This window comes from Habropoda laboriosa, unplaced genomic scaffold (genome assembly GCF_001263275.1).
Source record: "Habropoda laboriosa isolate 0110345459 unplaced genomic scaffold, ASM126327v1 scaffold36, whole genome shotgun sequence".
In the NCBI taxonomy this organism is placed as follows: domain Eukaryota; kingdom Metazoa; phylum Arthropoda; class Insecta; order Hymenoptera; family Apidae; genus Habropoda; species Habropoda laboriosa.
Window position 1 is genome coordinate 1,344,910 of NW_017100155.1, and position 17,123 is coordinate 1,362,032.

At 35.5% G+C, this 17,123-nt stretch overlaps 3 protein-coding genes across 3 annotated transcripts; 1 reads left to right on the forward strand and 2 right to left on the reverse strand.

Moving 5' to 3' along the window:
• Positions 1 to 330: 330 nt before the first annotated feature.
• Positions 331 to 8,658, reverse strand: LOC108576351. Its single transcript, XM_017939327.1, has 11 exons — positions 8,536 to 8,658; positions 8,295 to 8,453; positions 7,334 to 7,743; positions 6,782 to 7,259; positions 6,359 to 6,699; positions 6,076 to 6,284; positions 5,700 to 5,985; positions 5,473 to 5,612; positions 4,721 to 4,870; positions 824 to 3,609; positions 331 to 769 (listed from the first exon to the last, which is right to left on the reverse strand). The coding sequence occupies exons 1-11, from the start codon at positions 8,656 to 8,658 to the stop codon at positions 395 to 397; spliced, it is 5,457 nt and encodes a 1,818-aa protein (XP_017794816.1). The 3' UTR covers positions 331 to 394.
• A 3,344-nt stretch (positions 8,659 to 12,002) lies between these two features.
• LOC108576021 lies at positions 12,003 to 15,067 on the forward strand. Its single transcript, XM_017938967.1, has 11 exons — positions 12,003 to 12,020; positions 12,228 to 12,340; positions 12,414 to 12,519; positions 12,599 to 12,670; positions 12,734 to 12,834; positions 12,978 to 13,081; positions 13,349 to 13,590; positions 13,712 to 13,887; positions 14,335 to 14,473; positions 14,542 to 14,741; positions 14,842 to 15,067. The coding sequence occupies exons 1-11, from the start codon at positions 12,003 to 12,005 to the stop codon at positions 15,065 to 15,067; spliced, it is 1,497 nt and encodes a 498-aa protein (XP_017794456.1).
• A 223-nt stretch (positions 15,068 to 15,290) lies between these two features.
• LOC108576156 (60S ribosomal protein L18) lies at positions 15,291 to 16,900 on the reverse strand. Its single transcript, XM_017939102.1, has 4 exons — positions 16,878 to 16,900; positions 16,653 to 16,739; positions 15,770 to 15,976; positions 15,291 to 15,591 (listed from the first exon to the last, which is right to left on the reverse strand). Exons 1-4 carry the CDS (start codon positions 16,878 to 16,880, stop codon positions 15,322 to 15,324), a joined length of 567 nt encoding a protein of 188 aa, XP_017794591.1. The 5' UTR covers positions 16,881 to 16,900; the 3' UTR covers positions 15,291 to 15,321.
• Between the last annotated feature and the right edge of the window lie 223 nt (positions 16,901 to 17,123).

Here is a 17,123-nt window from a genome sequence, read left to right on the forward strand (position 1 = left end):
CAAGTGCCTACGCGACGATCATTTGTGCTGATTCTGTTCTAACGTGATATCTCGCAAATCAACGTGCTACCAGTATTTCTATTTTCAACGATTTCCCATTTTAGAAAATATTCTCAAAAATATGAAATATTACGTGAAGCTTCCAGAAGACACTCGTTGTTCGACCAAATCGGAGCTGAAGTTAGCTCCCCTAGTGAAGTGATTGTATCATACATATTTCCTAAGATGATCGTTTCTCGTATAAACGATCGGGTTACGCTCGATCGTCACAACTTGACAATCGCGTACACGGCACGTTTTCCAGATCATACTCCTGCTAATCGACCCCGGTTACTTGCATCAGGAGTATGTAAAGGGCAAGGCTGGCCCTAGGTACATCCATACAATCCTCTACTCATCTGCGTTTTTTTTTCTTCGACCTGTTGCCTTTCTTGGGGGTGGCGTAGGCAGACGTGGTCGAGGTGTTCATAGCGCTTTTCTCAGCCGTCTCGCGGCCAGAAGGATCTCCCTCAATGCTCGAGAACACCACGTTCGCGTTCAACTCATCCGAGGAGCTCGAACCTTCAGGCACGACCTCTTGCTCCGAGTCGCTTCTTTTCTCTGGCTTGGCGTCTCGCTCAGGTTCAGAGAAATCCTCTTTGGTGAATGTTTGAGTTACAATTGTCGTCTCGACGTTACAGTTCTTCGAGTCGTTCGAAGCTTTTACATCGATTTCGCTCGAAGCCTTCAGCTTCAAGGATTTCTCGAACGTCTTCTCGCTCGGCGATTGCTCGGAGGACGTGGTTGAAAGTTTCAGAAGGACACAGTCGTCCATGGACTCGACGATCAATTGTTCCGATTCTTTACTCGCGGAGGACATCACTTTGAAACCGGTAGCAGCTTCCAAGGAATCAGTCAAGAGATCCAGCTTTCTGCGTGGCGCCTCCTCGATTGATTCCATTCGCGTACTCGATTCCGAGAAAGAAGCAGTTTTCTTCTTCACGATCGAGCTCCAAGATATCACCGTCGTCTGGATGGAAGGTTCTTCCACGCTCGTTTCTGTAACAACTTCTTTCAGTTGATCGATCACCGCTGACGAACGAATCGACGATTCGACGTTCCTCCGACAAACTCTCCTCTCTTCGGTGCTCGACACCTCCGCGATTGGATCGACTTCGCGTTCCTTCTTGGTGTCTTGCTCGGAAGAGAAGCTGTTCCTCTTCTTCACGACAGAGCTCCAAGATACTTCCGACGTTTGAACTAAAGGCTCGGTGTCTACTTCTGTGACAGCCTCTTCGAGCTTGTCTACCACTTGCGAACTCGACTCCTTCGTGTCTGAATTCCTCCTCGGCGAAGTCTCTTGCAACTTCTTCTTCAGAGACTCTATCTTCTCGCGGAGGTACAACCGCGTCGCAACTTGTGTGGAATCAGGCGTCTCCTTCGCCTCGTCGTCCTCAACTTTATCGCCTTCATTTCGCGACTCCGACTCAGCTACGGGAGACATGCTCTTCTTCTTCACGACTGTGCTCCAGGACACCTCGGCAACTGCCTCCTGCGGACTCGGCTCTTTTACAGTTTCCTCGACGTGCTTCACGGGTTCAACAGAAGCTTCAAAGACTTGTACGTTACTCTCGACGTTAGATTTCTTGTTCTTTCGCGACTTTTTCGTTCGCGTTCCGCATAATTCCGGTCCAGAGAGAATTTTGCATTCCGGAGCGGTTGTGGTATCAGCTAGAACCTCTATCTCAGCTTTCTGCATCGCGTCGATGTCGATTATCTCAATTCCTGCTTGCGATCGCTTAGGCGCAACATTCGAAGGAGACGTTTTAACGGGACGAATTTTAGCTTTCTTCAGAGGACTTGGATTTTCAGTGACGGGAATATCTTTAGCGCTGACACCTTCTTCCGATTCCTCTTTCTTCTCTGTGTTCTTGTTCTTCCAACTCTCGGCCGGTTTGATGATCACAGTCACGTCAGCAGCTGAAGTGTCGCTCTCGATCACCACGATGTCCTTCGTCTTCTTCGCGCTCTTCGATTTCGACGCCTGTTCCGTCGATATCTCCTGTGATTTCCTCGTGCTTCTCTCCTGAGCTTCTCTAGCCTCTTCACACGGCGCATTGCAGACATCTGAGTGTTCGACGTGCTCGAGATCGTCTGAGAACGTGCGTTTGTTTCTGGCTGCTACCGATTCGCTGTCGCTACCTTTGTCAGACTCGAGCTTCAGGTACTCTTTGTACGTTTTGTCAGGTGTCTCCACCAGTTCGGAAGAGTGTATGTACTCCAGATCGTCGTCGGATATCGTGTTCTTGCTGTTCTTCCTCTGCATGATGGGCGATGAACCGGCGCAACTTATAACGTCCGCGCATTTATCGCTATCGGTGCCATCAGCCTGCTGCAATTGAGTGATCTCAGAACTCTGTATATGCTCGATGTCCTCATCAGACTGAACCGACGTGCCGTCTTTGCTGCAGAAAGCAGAATCAACGATATGATACTCGCTCGAACTGAAATCGTCGGTTGAATCTGATGGCGGTGACTTATACTTATCCGTTTCTTTAATCGAGACATCTATGGTAACCATAGACTTGAAATCCTCCGTTTTATCTGCCTCTTCGGTTATAGCGTCCAATTCTACGAGCGGTTCTACTACTTTCTTGCATTCCGCGAGAAGTTCAACTTTCGCTTCCTTGCAATCCTGAACTGTGGAAGACTTTGACTTGCCCTTAGACTTTCCTGTCGCAGTTTCCTTCGAAGTTTCTCCGCTCTTGTTCTCACCACTCTCGATTCCACTCTTCTGGCAATCCTTCTTCTTGCTAGAACCATTCTTAGAATCGTCGCTGGTGGTAGTATCTTCGATGACAATGCTATCCTCGTGTTCCTTTAGAATATATTTCTTAGCAGGTGTCTTAGCCTCAACACGCTTACCAGAATTCGCGCTCGATCCGTTCCTTCCAGACTTCTTCGTAGTCTTCTCAGACTCGCTAGTCTTCTTACTCTCCGTTTTGCAGTGCGTCGATGTAGTTCTTCGTCCGTGAGCCAACTTGTTCTCCATCAGAACAACGCTGTCTTCGTCACAGTTCACCACGTACTGTGCCTCGGACATGCTTCTCTCGTGAGCTCGTTTATCCTCCTTTTTGTCGAGTTTCTTGCACCAAACTGCTTCCTTAGCTTGAGTCATAGGACTGCTGGGTATTTCACCCTGTTCCACGCAGAGACTCAAGCTAGTCGGTACATCGCGGAACGCTTCTTCCTTCTCGAAATCGATGGTAGAGTTTCCAGGATTGGTGATGGGAGCAATCTCAACGCAGAGTGCTTTTCTCTCCTTCACCTCGCAGATATTCTCGTCCGGCACGCTGTCGATCGCAGGTTCGCTAGCTGAACGCATTTCAGCACAGATCTCGGTGAGGTTGCGCAGACTTTGGCTCTCCGGCTCGAAATCACCGAGAGAGGCCGGGCCTTCTTCGGCACACACGCTCCTAGGTGGTTCCGGCACGTGGCTCTCCTCCGCGAAATCGAACTCCTGACTGGAGTTAATGTCCTCCTCATCGGCCGATACGGTAATCACGGTGCCCAGAGGGTTGACGACTTTAGTTACCGGTTGACCCACCCTCTCAAATACCGATCGCCTCCCTATTAACAGAAAAAGCCGTTGGCAGGTATCAATATCGAGTCACAACATCTCCCTTGTTTTACTTTCTTTTCTTTTCTTTTTTTCTTTCGGTCTTTTATGAAATACATCGCCTGAGGTGTGACAGAGGTATTCTTGTTCAAATGATATTAATCGAATAGTAAATTCAATGTTGCATCGTGAGGGAATACGGAGATACAAGAAAGACAAAGAAAGAAAGAAAGAAAGAAAGATAGAGAGAGATAGAGAAAGAGAGAGTGAGAGAGAGAGAGAAGAATCAATCGTGACTTCTAATGTAACAAAGCTGATATTCGATCCGAGTTTTCACACTGCACACCACAAAAACACAAACTTCAGGTTCGCAATATTACCGTGTCGAGATCAGATGGTACAGTCGAATAGATAGAAATAAATTGAAATAATTTGTTTTCGAACTACGTGAGAATGTATTCTTTTTCTTTTTTTTTTTTTGTTCTTACGTTCATTGGAATTTCAAATGAAAGGGAAAGATTCTTACAGGGGTTAGTTAAGACTGCACACGCAGCCTTTCAACTATTTAGCTCGACGTAAAGGGTAGACATTGATAAAATGTATCGCTGTTAGTGATAAAATGTAATATCATTAAAGGGTAGGGGGGAGGGGGCGGAGATACCTGCCTCTGGCCAGTTCTGTATCCACACAAACTTACAATCTAGCAATCATCCATCACTAAATGCAGAAAGCACGAATATCGTACCTGTTACTAAATACGTGCGCTTGCAATGATTGTAAAATATCCCCGAATTCGAACAAAAGTTCTAGGGTAAAATAAAAACATGATGAAAAATTTTACACTGTGCAATTATCTCGATGTAAAGATAGTCGCAATCGGTGGTGGCCCATTGAAAAAGGGAAATAAATTACGTACGACCACGTTGCAATCTAAAATCGCGTGTTTCAGGCACTCAAGAGTATACGTTTCAATAATTCGAATCATACTTTCGTTATGATGTACATGAAAAAAAAAACAAAAAAAAAAGCATGTTACGGAATATCGACAAATGGGATATGTCGGGATTCATATTCTTCTACTTGAAAACCAAGCGTCACACGTTCTGTGTAATGATTACTTACCTGGTGCACAATGAGGTGCGATCGACGTCTCTAGCATTGCTTCGGCCAGATCTTCTCTCAGTTGATTTTCACCACCGCCAATTCCAGTATTTTCACTATCTAAAGAATCACCGTATGCTTCCATAAATCTTGGGGATTGCTCGTAACTGCCTGAACAATACAAACACATTACACATGAGTTACAAAGATAGTTTCCTGTATCCTAGATGTATCGTGTTTGTAAAGACAAAGCACGCGTCTTTTTGCGTATCCATACAATCTGTAGTTATAGTTCGTTTTTCTCATAATGTATTGTTAACCATTAAATATAGATTACTTTTTAATGTGTTATTTCGCACCCGTTACAAGTTATGTAAAAAGATTGTTTTTATTGAAAATATACGAACTATAACAATTTAGGAAATTTATTATGAAAATATGCAATGTTTTCGCATGCTCGGAAAAAGACGCACTCGATATCTGCGTGAAATCGTTGAGAAGTCACGATAATAAAACAAAAGCTAACAGTATCTAAGAGATAAATTGTAAGTAAGTACTTATAGTGATATTTCCTATTAAGGATACTTCCGTATTAAAGACTAATGTTTACAAAATAGAAAAAGAAATGTATGTACGAACGAATTTTACAAATGTACACAAAAGTTTGAGAAATCATGAATGAATTTGAAGAATATTCATATAGGTACAACAAATCTAAAATATATATAATATGCTTGAGAAAATAAACATGTCTACATTTTCTATAAACTTACTTCCTGAGCCATCGATGACCACAGGTACCAGCGATCTGGATGTAGCATGCGGCATATTAACTGGATTTGATCTCGCTGGACGAGATCCACCGGTTACGCCGATTTCAACAGCTTCGGCTTCGACAAGATTCACCGGTGCTCTGTATTAATAAATACAAGTTGCAGGTAAGCACAAGTTATTTAAAAACTGATATTACACATTATTTACATATTTATGCAAAACTAACCCACTAGTTGCATTATAAGTTTTGAAAACAAACTGAGGTCCCATCCAAAGTCGTCTGTGTGGACCAGCATGTGTTACAATTTCTACTTGACTTAACCAATGATCCTCTGCTAAATCACTGTCGTGAATATCTTTCGGTATAGTATTTACGCTCAGTAAAGAAGTAGATGTTGGTAAAGGTGGCACAATCTCAAATGAATTCGGGGACCTTAAAAGAGGCCATTGGCCTTTGGCTTCAACCTCTAATTCTATCATTGTATCATCACATACTTTTTCTTTTGGTACACCTGAAATAATATTGTAATTATGTAATAAAATTTAATTGTAATATTGACATTAAATTCGTTCCATGTTTCATTTTAAATTATTTTATTCACCTGCAACTGGCTTAGGTTCTAAGTCGTATTGTATCATATTTCCGTGACATGCCATAATGAATAAAGAATCGACTGCCCTCTTCATAACTTTCGCAGTAGATTCCCTTTGTGCATACATCCAAGCTCTTGGAGGTGCAAAGCAAGCACAAATTTTTAATGGTAATGTTCCGCTATCGTCTGAGTGCAATCGTTGTCTTTGCTGCGGACTACTGCATCATATAAAGGAGAATAAATTTATAAAGTACGACAACGGAGTAACTATCGATAAATAAATGGCATTTACCTTTGTTGAACTTGACTATTTACGTGATTTAACGTTGACGGTTGTCGTATCTGTGCCAGAGGATGTAGTACAGTTGGATGAGGGTACGGAGGAAGTCTTGGATTAGAATATGGATACACTAATAAAGGCAATTCTGTATGAGATACGGGAGAATGAGATCTGGTTCCGTCATCCATTAAACCTGCACTTCTATGAAATCTTGAAAGTCTATTTACAACATGAGGTGTGGAATGAGTTCGTACTCCTACCGGTCCACCGTATGGTGCGACCGGGAAAACGTGAGTAGTGCCCCGTACAGTTGAAATTGCCGCCCAACGAGTATCGCTTGAAAATACCATATCCTGTTATAATAAAATATAAATATTTAACTTTAAACATTCTTAAAAATGTAAAGATTAGAAATGAACAAAGATATGTACATACTTGCACTTTTGCAGTAGTATCTCCACGATGTAAAATATATAAATGATGCACTGCTGCCAAAGTGGGGCCACCTGGATGCGGTTGAATTCTAAACACATGAAAATCATGCCCCCTTTTGTCAGCGGTCATTAGCAATGCACCGCTTAAATCAAAAGTCATGGCAACAATTGCATCACTATGGGCAGTAAAATGAGCAATTACAGTCTCTATATTTGCATCATCTAAATCTTTCTCCTCTTTAGCAGCTTGGAGATCTAATATTGTAATCACTCCTGGTTGTGTCGCATCGCTACCCATATTATTAACAGCCACCGGCGATACTGAATTGCCAGTTAAACTTGAAGCGACGGTTTCTCCCAAACCACGTAAACCTTTCCCTAGAGACTTTGCTGCGTATAAAACTGTTGCTGTGTAACTTTGAACTCCCTCACTCTCACAACCACCACTGCTTCTCTTCAGTGGTAGTAATTTCTTTTCACTAGAAATATTTTATATTACGACAGAGGTAATTTAATTTTAATAATTATTAAAGTCTCGAAGCATTATCATTACCTGTAAGCAAGCCATCTTGTACCTAAAGCAACAGGATTTGGATTTGGACCAGGGCTAACATAGCAAGTAGTAACTGTTAAAACATCTTCCAATGTTCGTGCATCAAACACAGCAATCTTTTCTAGAAATGTTACTATTATGGATCGTTTATTTGCCAAAATGTCGCAAACAGGATTTTTAAATTTTATGCTTTTAGCTTGTTCCCCAGTTTTCAATGAAATGAAACTAATGTTGCAAAATTGTGGTCCAGGTCCAGCTGAATCACATATTGCTACCATTGGCCGTTTCAATTCAAACAAATCAGTAGATTCATCAGTCTTTGGATTTGGTAAAATTCTTAGAGTGCGAACCACTCCTTGTCTCCATGACAACACTTCAGTTGCTTCTCCTGTTGCTGCTATCAACCATACCTATATTAAATAAAATTTGTTACATATCATTTTCACAATAATATTCTTAAAATAACATTACAGTGTAATATGTAATATCATATTCTATGTAGTTATTATATGAGTTTTACAAATAAAAATTTGGAAGCTTAAAGGTTCAACTTAAGAATAAATTCTTTTAGAGAATCAAATTTCAAGTATCATATTATCTCTGCAAACTACATGTACCTTGTTATTTTGATAATGAATGTGCGTGTTTACATATTATGCCTCCTAGATAAAATAAGATTCAAGTCATTCATAAACACAAACACAATTTTAAAGCTACTAAAAGAACAGAGTTCTATAGTTATAAACATGATAAATCTATAAAGACCTTTCATACTCAGTATCTAATACAAATGTTTGAATTGAATCATTTTTCAGTTTGTACATATTCATATCTATATTCTTTTAAGTTTACATCTCAATTTAAAATTATCTATGTTACATACAATTTTTCTAATACATATGAATGTTTCATTATACATGTAATGTAACTATGTTAAGAATAGCAAATAAAAAAATCAAACCTGAACCCCAGTTGTATAACCAAGCACCAATAATAAAGGTGGTGTATTAGAGCCTTCATTGTAATCTGGGTACAGGGCAGGGTCATTAATGTCTGCATACTCAAACCTTGCCCATGATATAGACTCCTTATTCTCAGAATTTGATGTGCCAGCATAAGCCTGTACAAAAACATAACATATTTTATATGTAATATTTATTTCAACACAAATCATATAAAGGGCAATATCTTAATGTACCAACCTGTGGAACAATATCATTAATTATTCCTGCAACACTGTCTATGATTGATCGATCAACTATTGGTTGTGGTGATACAACTTGAACTCCTTTATGCACACCACGTCTTGGAGAGTCTGCAGACATTTTTTCTTCCCAAACTGAATATTTTTACCTATAAATAAATACATGTAAAGCAATATTATTTAATTAAATAATATGAATGTATATTTTTCCTTTTCAATTATGAATTCCACTTTAATGTACTAATCAACATAATAATCACATAATTATTTATAATTTCAATAATTGAGTAATAAAGGAAAGTTATATTACCACTACTCTACAATTATATGAAAAATATGACATAATATGATGCAGTTGTTAAATTTACTACCTTGGAGATACAACAATAAATAGATGTTTAATGATATATTTTGCTACATTAATGAAAAATACTCCATTAATGAAAAATGAGCTTAATATTAAAATCTGTATATATAAAAATCAACATCATTGTACATAAAACAAATATATGTTTTAATAAAGATTCAAAACAAAAAAACGCAATAACACGAACCAATATGTATTAGTTACATATTTAAGATTTATTTGTATAAACATCAAATATATGCAACATACATATGTCTATTAATAACAATACAGTACATAACAAATAAAGATCGCACGAAACGAAGAAATTGATAATCTATCGAAGACAGGATAACTATTTCTACAATGAAATTTACGAAATGTTATCTGTACATCAGATAATACACAAATGAGTAATGAGAAGGTAGTGGGAGAATCTATTTTGCCTGTTAAAGAATATTACACAATCTACTACAGCTGTTCGTCGTGTACACTCAGGGACGATTAATAAAAGGCAAACACAAATGTCAAAACGACGATGAAGCGAAAGTTTGAAAGATTATCACTAGATATATCACAACACATTGAATTTAAAGAAAATAAATGAATACTTTGACATTAGAACAGCGACCCTGACATTTCGTCGAACAAAGGGGTAGAAGGCAATTTTGTCACAACAAAGTTATCGCTTCTCTTCGATGCCCTTATTGCTCGTCTTATGGAAAGATGTCTACGCTTCGATCTTTTTCGAATTAGTAGAAAACAGTCTTCAATTTACCTCGCCATAAAACTGTATTTTCATACTGGGAAGCTCGCCATCTCTGAGACGACCTTCTACTGCGTCATTCTACGAGTGACTGACACAACACAACCAGAAAACGATAGTGATGTCACCCCGCCCGCGAAACGTCAATCTTTTTGTTCGAAATATTCAAGCACAACGGTACGATTCTTAGCTGCGATAAATTGTTCGATTCGTTGTCCGTTTCGACGCACCAACGAGGATGTTCGAGAAGGTCGTTCGTTAAAAGGTATCACGTATCATAACTACGGCAACGGTCTGTTTCATTGGAAATACGAAAACAATAATCAGCTGATTCAGATAAGGAAATGGTAGGAAAGGAGGGGAGAACGAGAGAACAGCGAACCACGAACCCTGGCACTCACGATATCTAAAGAATAACTAGATGGCATAATCGACGTGGAAATTGTATTTTATCTGTATTGTTGATAAGTGTGTTTGTTAGTTGTGAAAGCGGATGATTGTGTTCTATTCAAGCTTTTGTTATAATAGTAAAATCATTTGAACTAAAATGAAATGGCCCTAAATTGTTTATGAACAACAACAGTACGTCATATATCCATTCCCAATTCCAGAGTTCAGGAAGAAGTACAAGTGACAGAAATTTATTCAAACGTAATGCAAATATTCATTGAATTATCTTAACGAAGAGATTAAACATTCATTTATGTAAAAACGAAATAATTTTGTTCATTACTATATTGGTATCACTGTATTATATAGCTTATATTTTAACGCAACCTCGAATGTTATTCTGCTATTTTAATTAAATGTTATAAAATTGAATGTAAACAATGTTACTTATAATTTTGATTAAATAGTGCGTAATAATACACGAAAATCCAATGATGTCATTAGTGAGAGAAATCAAATAAAAATTATACATATTTTGTGTAACGAAATCTATCATTGAAGAAGATTGTAAATATAGTTATATTAATCAATATATTTTCTGCGTGGGTGCGTTCATTATTGTACCAATATTGGAATTGCTTTGCAAGAAGAACGGTATGTTCGTGAAACTTTCTCATTTGATATTAGCGCCACCTAGAAGTGCAGTATCGTTTAAATTGAATTGGTATAATGAAGTTTTTATTTTAAAAATAATGATTTTTAAAAAGATTCTATTACAATATTTATCACGTGAAGTAAAACGTAGTTAATCAATAAAAATTACTACTATCGTCAAATTAATTAAAAAATATTTTAAACTCACAAATTGCAAATTAAAATAATTAGATATTCTTTATTGCCCCCCCAAAAAAAAACGTTTTACAATTCTGATAACATTTATTCTTAGAACAAATCATATTTCTTCCAGATAATTTACATTTGTATTCTTTATAAATTGATACAAAGCTAAATAAGTGTGTACTGAAATACTTATAATACTAACTTATCACGTTTATGTTGCGTGTTGCCTTGTCACTATGTCATTATATAGTAATTAGGGGGGAAACTGATAGGCACGAATATTCGAAATTATACATAATTATATGACGATGTATAAATTCAGAACTAATCCACTAAATTCTAAATAAAATAAATTTCACAATATACTACCCCGTAATAAAATAATCATTAGTCAAAGTGAAACATAAAATCGAATAAACAAGCACTAAATATATCATAATAAAGTACTTAATCCATTAAATTATTGTAGACAAGTTTCTCTTTATTACTCTAATGACTTTCTCTTTGAAGAAAAAACAGAAGGCTTAATTTGCACTGTCATAAAATCATACAGAAGTAATATATTATACGTGGTCGCGTTATATATCCATAATTTGAATAAAAAGGGAAGAAATTACTTTCCAGCTGTCCCATAATCGATTTAATATGTACAACGTTTAAATGTATATCTTTTGACAGGGGAGCTTCATAATTTACTGGCATGACTATCGCATAAACTATTCATGTGGCTCGATAAATCGTGTTAGCTTATAAAGCACAGTACCAATACACGCAGCTATAATTACAGACGGTTCAACGTAAGATTAATATTTCGTGTCGGTAGCAATGCATAGAAAATTCTTACTGTGGAATCCCCGATCTTTCGGTGCACTGTAATTATCTGTGCGTGTATTTGTGCAGCGAGAAGCCAACTTAATCGGTAGAGTTTGCGTGTCCTCCATGTCGCCGATGTCCCCGTGCCTTAAACCGAAAGGCAATGGTCCCCCGATTTATAAGTACACCGTTTCTACAGTCTTTCTCGGTATCTCGTTCGAGATAGATCAAAGAAACTGTGTTTTAAACTCAGTGATAATATCAATTAAAATAGTTCAATCGAAAAAAAGAAATTAAATATATTTGAAAAATGATGCGACGAAGAAGGGTATTCTCACACATCGAAACTTTTTTCGCGCGCTTTTTCAAAATTATCGTTACCGTTCAAAATTCGATACTCTTAAATTATATTCTGTTGACTAATTGCGTTGAAATTATTTCAGATGTTTGATCGTTTGAAATTCTTATTAATTTTTCTAATAATTTATAATCCTTTAGGTATATTAATGTTGTAATTATGAATTATTTTTTAAAGGGTGGTTTAAAATCTACGCGAAAGATGGCGAAAAAAACAACACCGGCAGCGTTGCAAGCTGAAATTTCTAATAATGAAGAATGGGAGAAACTTCTTACAAAAACGGGTTTAATAGGAATGTATAAATTATTTAATTAAACCTGAATTTGATTTTAATAGAAATTCTAATGTTGTAAATAATCTTACAGTGGTTGATATATATTCAGAATGGAGTGGACCCTGTACAGGAATGATCAGTATTCTAAAAAAGATTAAAATGGAAATTGGAGGAGATGCATTAAGTTACGCTACGGTAATTTCTAATTTCTATAATATAATAAATGCATTTCTAAAATGTATAAAATAATTTCTCGCTATTATTATAAATACAGGCTAAATGCGATTACATATCGGACTTAGAGCGTTTCCAAGGGAAAAGCGAACCAACATGGATGTTCATACACGTAAGTTCATATTAGCAACAGTTGACAATGTGATATATTGCAATTACGAAAATTTTTATTCAGAATGGTCGAATGGTGAACCTTATGTTTGGTGCTCAATGTCCACAATTCTTAAAACTGTTAACGACGGAATTGCAACGAGTGCAAAATGGTCAAGAACACGAGTATGTAATTTATATAACACTATTTTCGTTAAATAATATAATTTTCATTGATGAAAGAAGTAACTATTAAAATGCAGTCCTACATAAATAAAAGTTATTAAAGTAGCGTAATATTAGTTATTCTTTATGCCGCTCGTATGTAGGTTTTCTATACACGTATCGGAAGAAAGTCCGGAAGAAGTAAAACGATTAAAAATTATCGAAGAAACTAGAATAGCTAAAGAAGCGGCAAAAAAATCTCGAAAAGGTTCTGTGACAGTAACGATTATAGAAAAAATACAAAATATAATATTAAAAGTTAATTCGCACAATTTTAATAGAATTCACTGTTTCATGCTGTTTTTATTTATCTTAATGCTTAAGTACGATATGAATGCAATCTTTTGCGATTCGTAAAATTGTACAACGCTTCATCACGCACGCTTTCTTTCGGATTACAGTAATATGAACAAAATACTACAACAAAATTTTTTCTAATAATATGATTTTTTTCATATAATATGATTTTATGCAGAAGCTGAAGCTGTAGCACTATATGAAGCCAAAATGTTGCACTTGACTACTTCACTGAGCAACGAAACTTGCCTTTTACTTTACCCGTGGGTTTTTAAAGACGAAGAAGGTCATAAAAGAGATAAAAAATCAAGTCCACCGTACGTAGAATTGGTTGATGAAATATTAGCAGAGAATTACATAATTGAACAAGAAATGCGAAAACGACTCAATGAAGATATTCTTGACACGATGTTTAATGAAGTAAAATATTAATATTTTATTAACATTGTAATAATTTTAACGAATTTTGAAATTATTCAATGGCAAATTATGAAATTGCGTACAATAAAATACAGAAACTTATAATTATACAATTTTATAGTCCGACTATGTACCATCACCAAATGCCAAGCAGCTGCTTTTAGATGGTAAATGTATGTTCATACGGTTAAAAGTAAACGAAACGAAACCAGAAGTTGATATACATCAGCACTTGTTAAACCTTTTATTTGGAGAACCAGAATTGCCCAACGCGGAAACAATTCTTAACGAAGAATGGTAAACAAACACAGTAGCGCCCATAAATATTTGCCCACCCATTTATTCACAATGTTCTTTATTCCAATAAGTAACTGCATTTAACCAGTTTCCAAGGAATAACTCAAGGATTTAACTTGTTTCGTAACCCTTATTTAAAAAAATGCACTTCTTTTGAAAAATATATCACAATTTTGAAGACAGAAAAGATGTGGAATCCAAATAAAATTTTAAAATAATTTAATCCATACTGAAAATAAATTTTATACATCAATTTAAACTAATAATTTAGAAGAACATTTTTATAATGAAATTTTTTATTCTGTTCTAATTTGTATCAACTGAATAAAAGTATTATTTGCTTGAATCATACATTTATTAACATATTTCACGATAAAATTGTTGATAATATAATTCTAAAAATAATTTTGCCTTTAATCAGTATCTAACGATTTCTTTTTCCTGTAGTTATGCTAGGCGGCATCGTCCTGCCTACGCAACAGATGAAACTGAAATGTTTCCTGTTGTATGGACACCGCCAAATTCTCGAAATAAGGCAATTGTTTTTCGTACAATTTTTGCTACATACACTAACAATACATATGCTGTAAGTGTTTCAAATTTTCATACTTATGAGATAGATATTGCACTATATGGAATATCTTCATTTTATAGTACGAAGATAAAACCGAAAATGTACCTATAGTTCTGTTCAAATATGATTATACGAGAAAAAATGATCTAACTATGGTTTTACAAGAATTTGAAGATGAAGTAATACATTTTGGCATTTTTGAATCCGACAAACCGCCAGAAGCGAAACTTATAGCAACGAGTATTGCGGAATTTGAATTAAATGTAAAGGAAAGAACGGGGTAAATATTACGTTACATCATTGCCGAAAACTCTTTTTTAGAAAATATACTTATTCTACATCAATATACTCCAAAATAAAACTATGAAATTAATTTCCAGGTATGAGACATTTGTATGTGTTGTAAAAAAAGTAGGATGTGAAGCGTTTTTAGGGTTTGCTGGCATTGGACCCTATCATGTAAGTGAAAATCCAGAAAAAAGTATAGAGGAATCACAATTATATTTCCCGGATATTACTGCTGTAGAGGAAACGCAATCAGACGATGAAGAAAAACCAGAAGAATTAACAGAAAATCCCGAAGAAAGCAAAAATGTGACAACATAAAATAAAAAACTAATTAATGTACCCAAACCTGTTTTTCATTTATATAATTCTTTTATACAACATTAATTTTTGATCTCACATTTAATTAAATATGAAGGAATTAATAACATACAAAAACATTGTTATAAAGCCAAAATTTATTTTCCAACCACCTCTGCTTGCTATATAAAACAATGTAGAAGTAGACAAAATGCCTAAATGTTGCAAGTCAATTTAAGGGTATGGTACAATAAATGATGGCAAATAAACAAAATTTATTTCTTATAACCACAGCTTCGCCTGCGGCCTCTTGCTCTTTCAAATTTTCGACCTTTAGAACGTACTAATGGTTTTGTATGAGAATGTGGTACACCAGGTGCAGGTCCAAAGTGTTTCACTGCTTCACGGGCATTACGACGACCTTGCATTAAAACAGTTCGTTTTCCGGTAGGTGCACGTAACGCTAACTGATCGAAAGTGATCAACTGACCTCCAGCCTTCAATATACGAGCTCTAGCTCTCTCAGTAACACGTAAAGCACATATCTATAATATACAATATAAATAAAATAAACACATTGCACATTTTTAAATAAATTTTTTAAATACTAAATTATAAAAGCCAAAAGTCTTTAATATGTTTAATGTTTTATATGTAGCTCCCAACTTAAAGTATTTCCAATTAAATAAAAATTAAATTTTGAAGTTTGATAATATCACTTACTGTAAGTTTAGGAATTTCAAAAATCCTAGCATCATCTGTTACTGTGCCAACAATTACTGCAACAGTATTTTCCCGTCCAGGTTTTTTCATAAACCTAACGATGCGTGCAAGAGAAATTGGAGGACGATGTATCTTGCTCATAAAAAGTCTTTTAAGGATGATCTTATTAAACTTAGCATTTGTACGTCTAGCCAGAAACCGGTAAAGCTATAACAAAAACAAGTTTATATACCTTTCTGTGTATACTTTACAAAAACATGCTTTTATAAAAATTCACTTTAATGGAACTCTCACTTGAAATAAATATTCAGTACTTTTGACAAATATTTAATTATTATTACAAAATATTTTACCATTTTATCATAAAATATAATACTAGAATGCAGGAAAAGTATTACAAAGCAAACATAAAAATTGCTAAAACATACGTTAATAAAGAAATTTTTACATATTGGATTTAAATATACGGATAACAAATTAATAAATACTCTATATTAAAATGCAATAAAATAATTTGTAAATAATCATATGAACTTTTATCAAGTTTCTTTATTATAATGTGTCATCTCGAATAAACGTCTTTCGCATAATACGAACAGCCGGAATAGGAAGATGACTAAATTTATTCTAGCGAACGTTCAAATTGGATCAGCCTATAAAAGCTCTGACACAGAGTGCGGTTCGCAAAATAGATTTATATACTTTGAAACTCACGTGTTTATGACAACAATGCAGTATTAGTTGTTAGAATAAGCAGTTGCGTTTTAACATAACTCAAACTAGCATTTCATTTTGCTTACTAATAAAATATGCAATATAACTGATACAACATTGAAAATGTAATTTAAATTAAATGTCTCAGAATATACGTAAAAATACTCACTTTAACGAGAAGTCGCAAGTAGACATCTTGTGATCTAGGTTCTGTACGCCGTACTTTCCTATCGTGTTTGTGATTAATGTCGATACCCTATACAGAAAATAATTTTCATTAATTTTCTTCAACATTTCTGAAGGATAATTAAAAACTTCATTCATTTTCATTAACACAGATGAATCAAATCGTTATTGATTTTATAAATATCACAGATCCGCCGCACCGTCTTACCATTTTGACAAACCGGAAAAGAAACGGACGACCTCTTACGCTACTAGATAGGGACTCGTGTAAACGGATGTCCAAGAGGGCGCTAGTCAATGAATGATAAAATTGATGTAGAAAATAGTACCTACATAAAAGATGAATAATTAATGATTAAATGTATAAATTTATATTAATTCATATTCAAACGGTGCGCATTTAATAACAATAAACTTAAACATCAAAAAAATTTATTTGTTTATACAAGTTTAG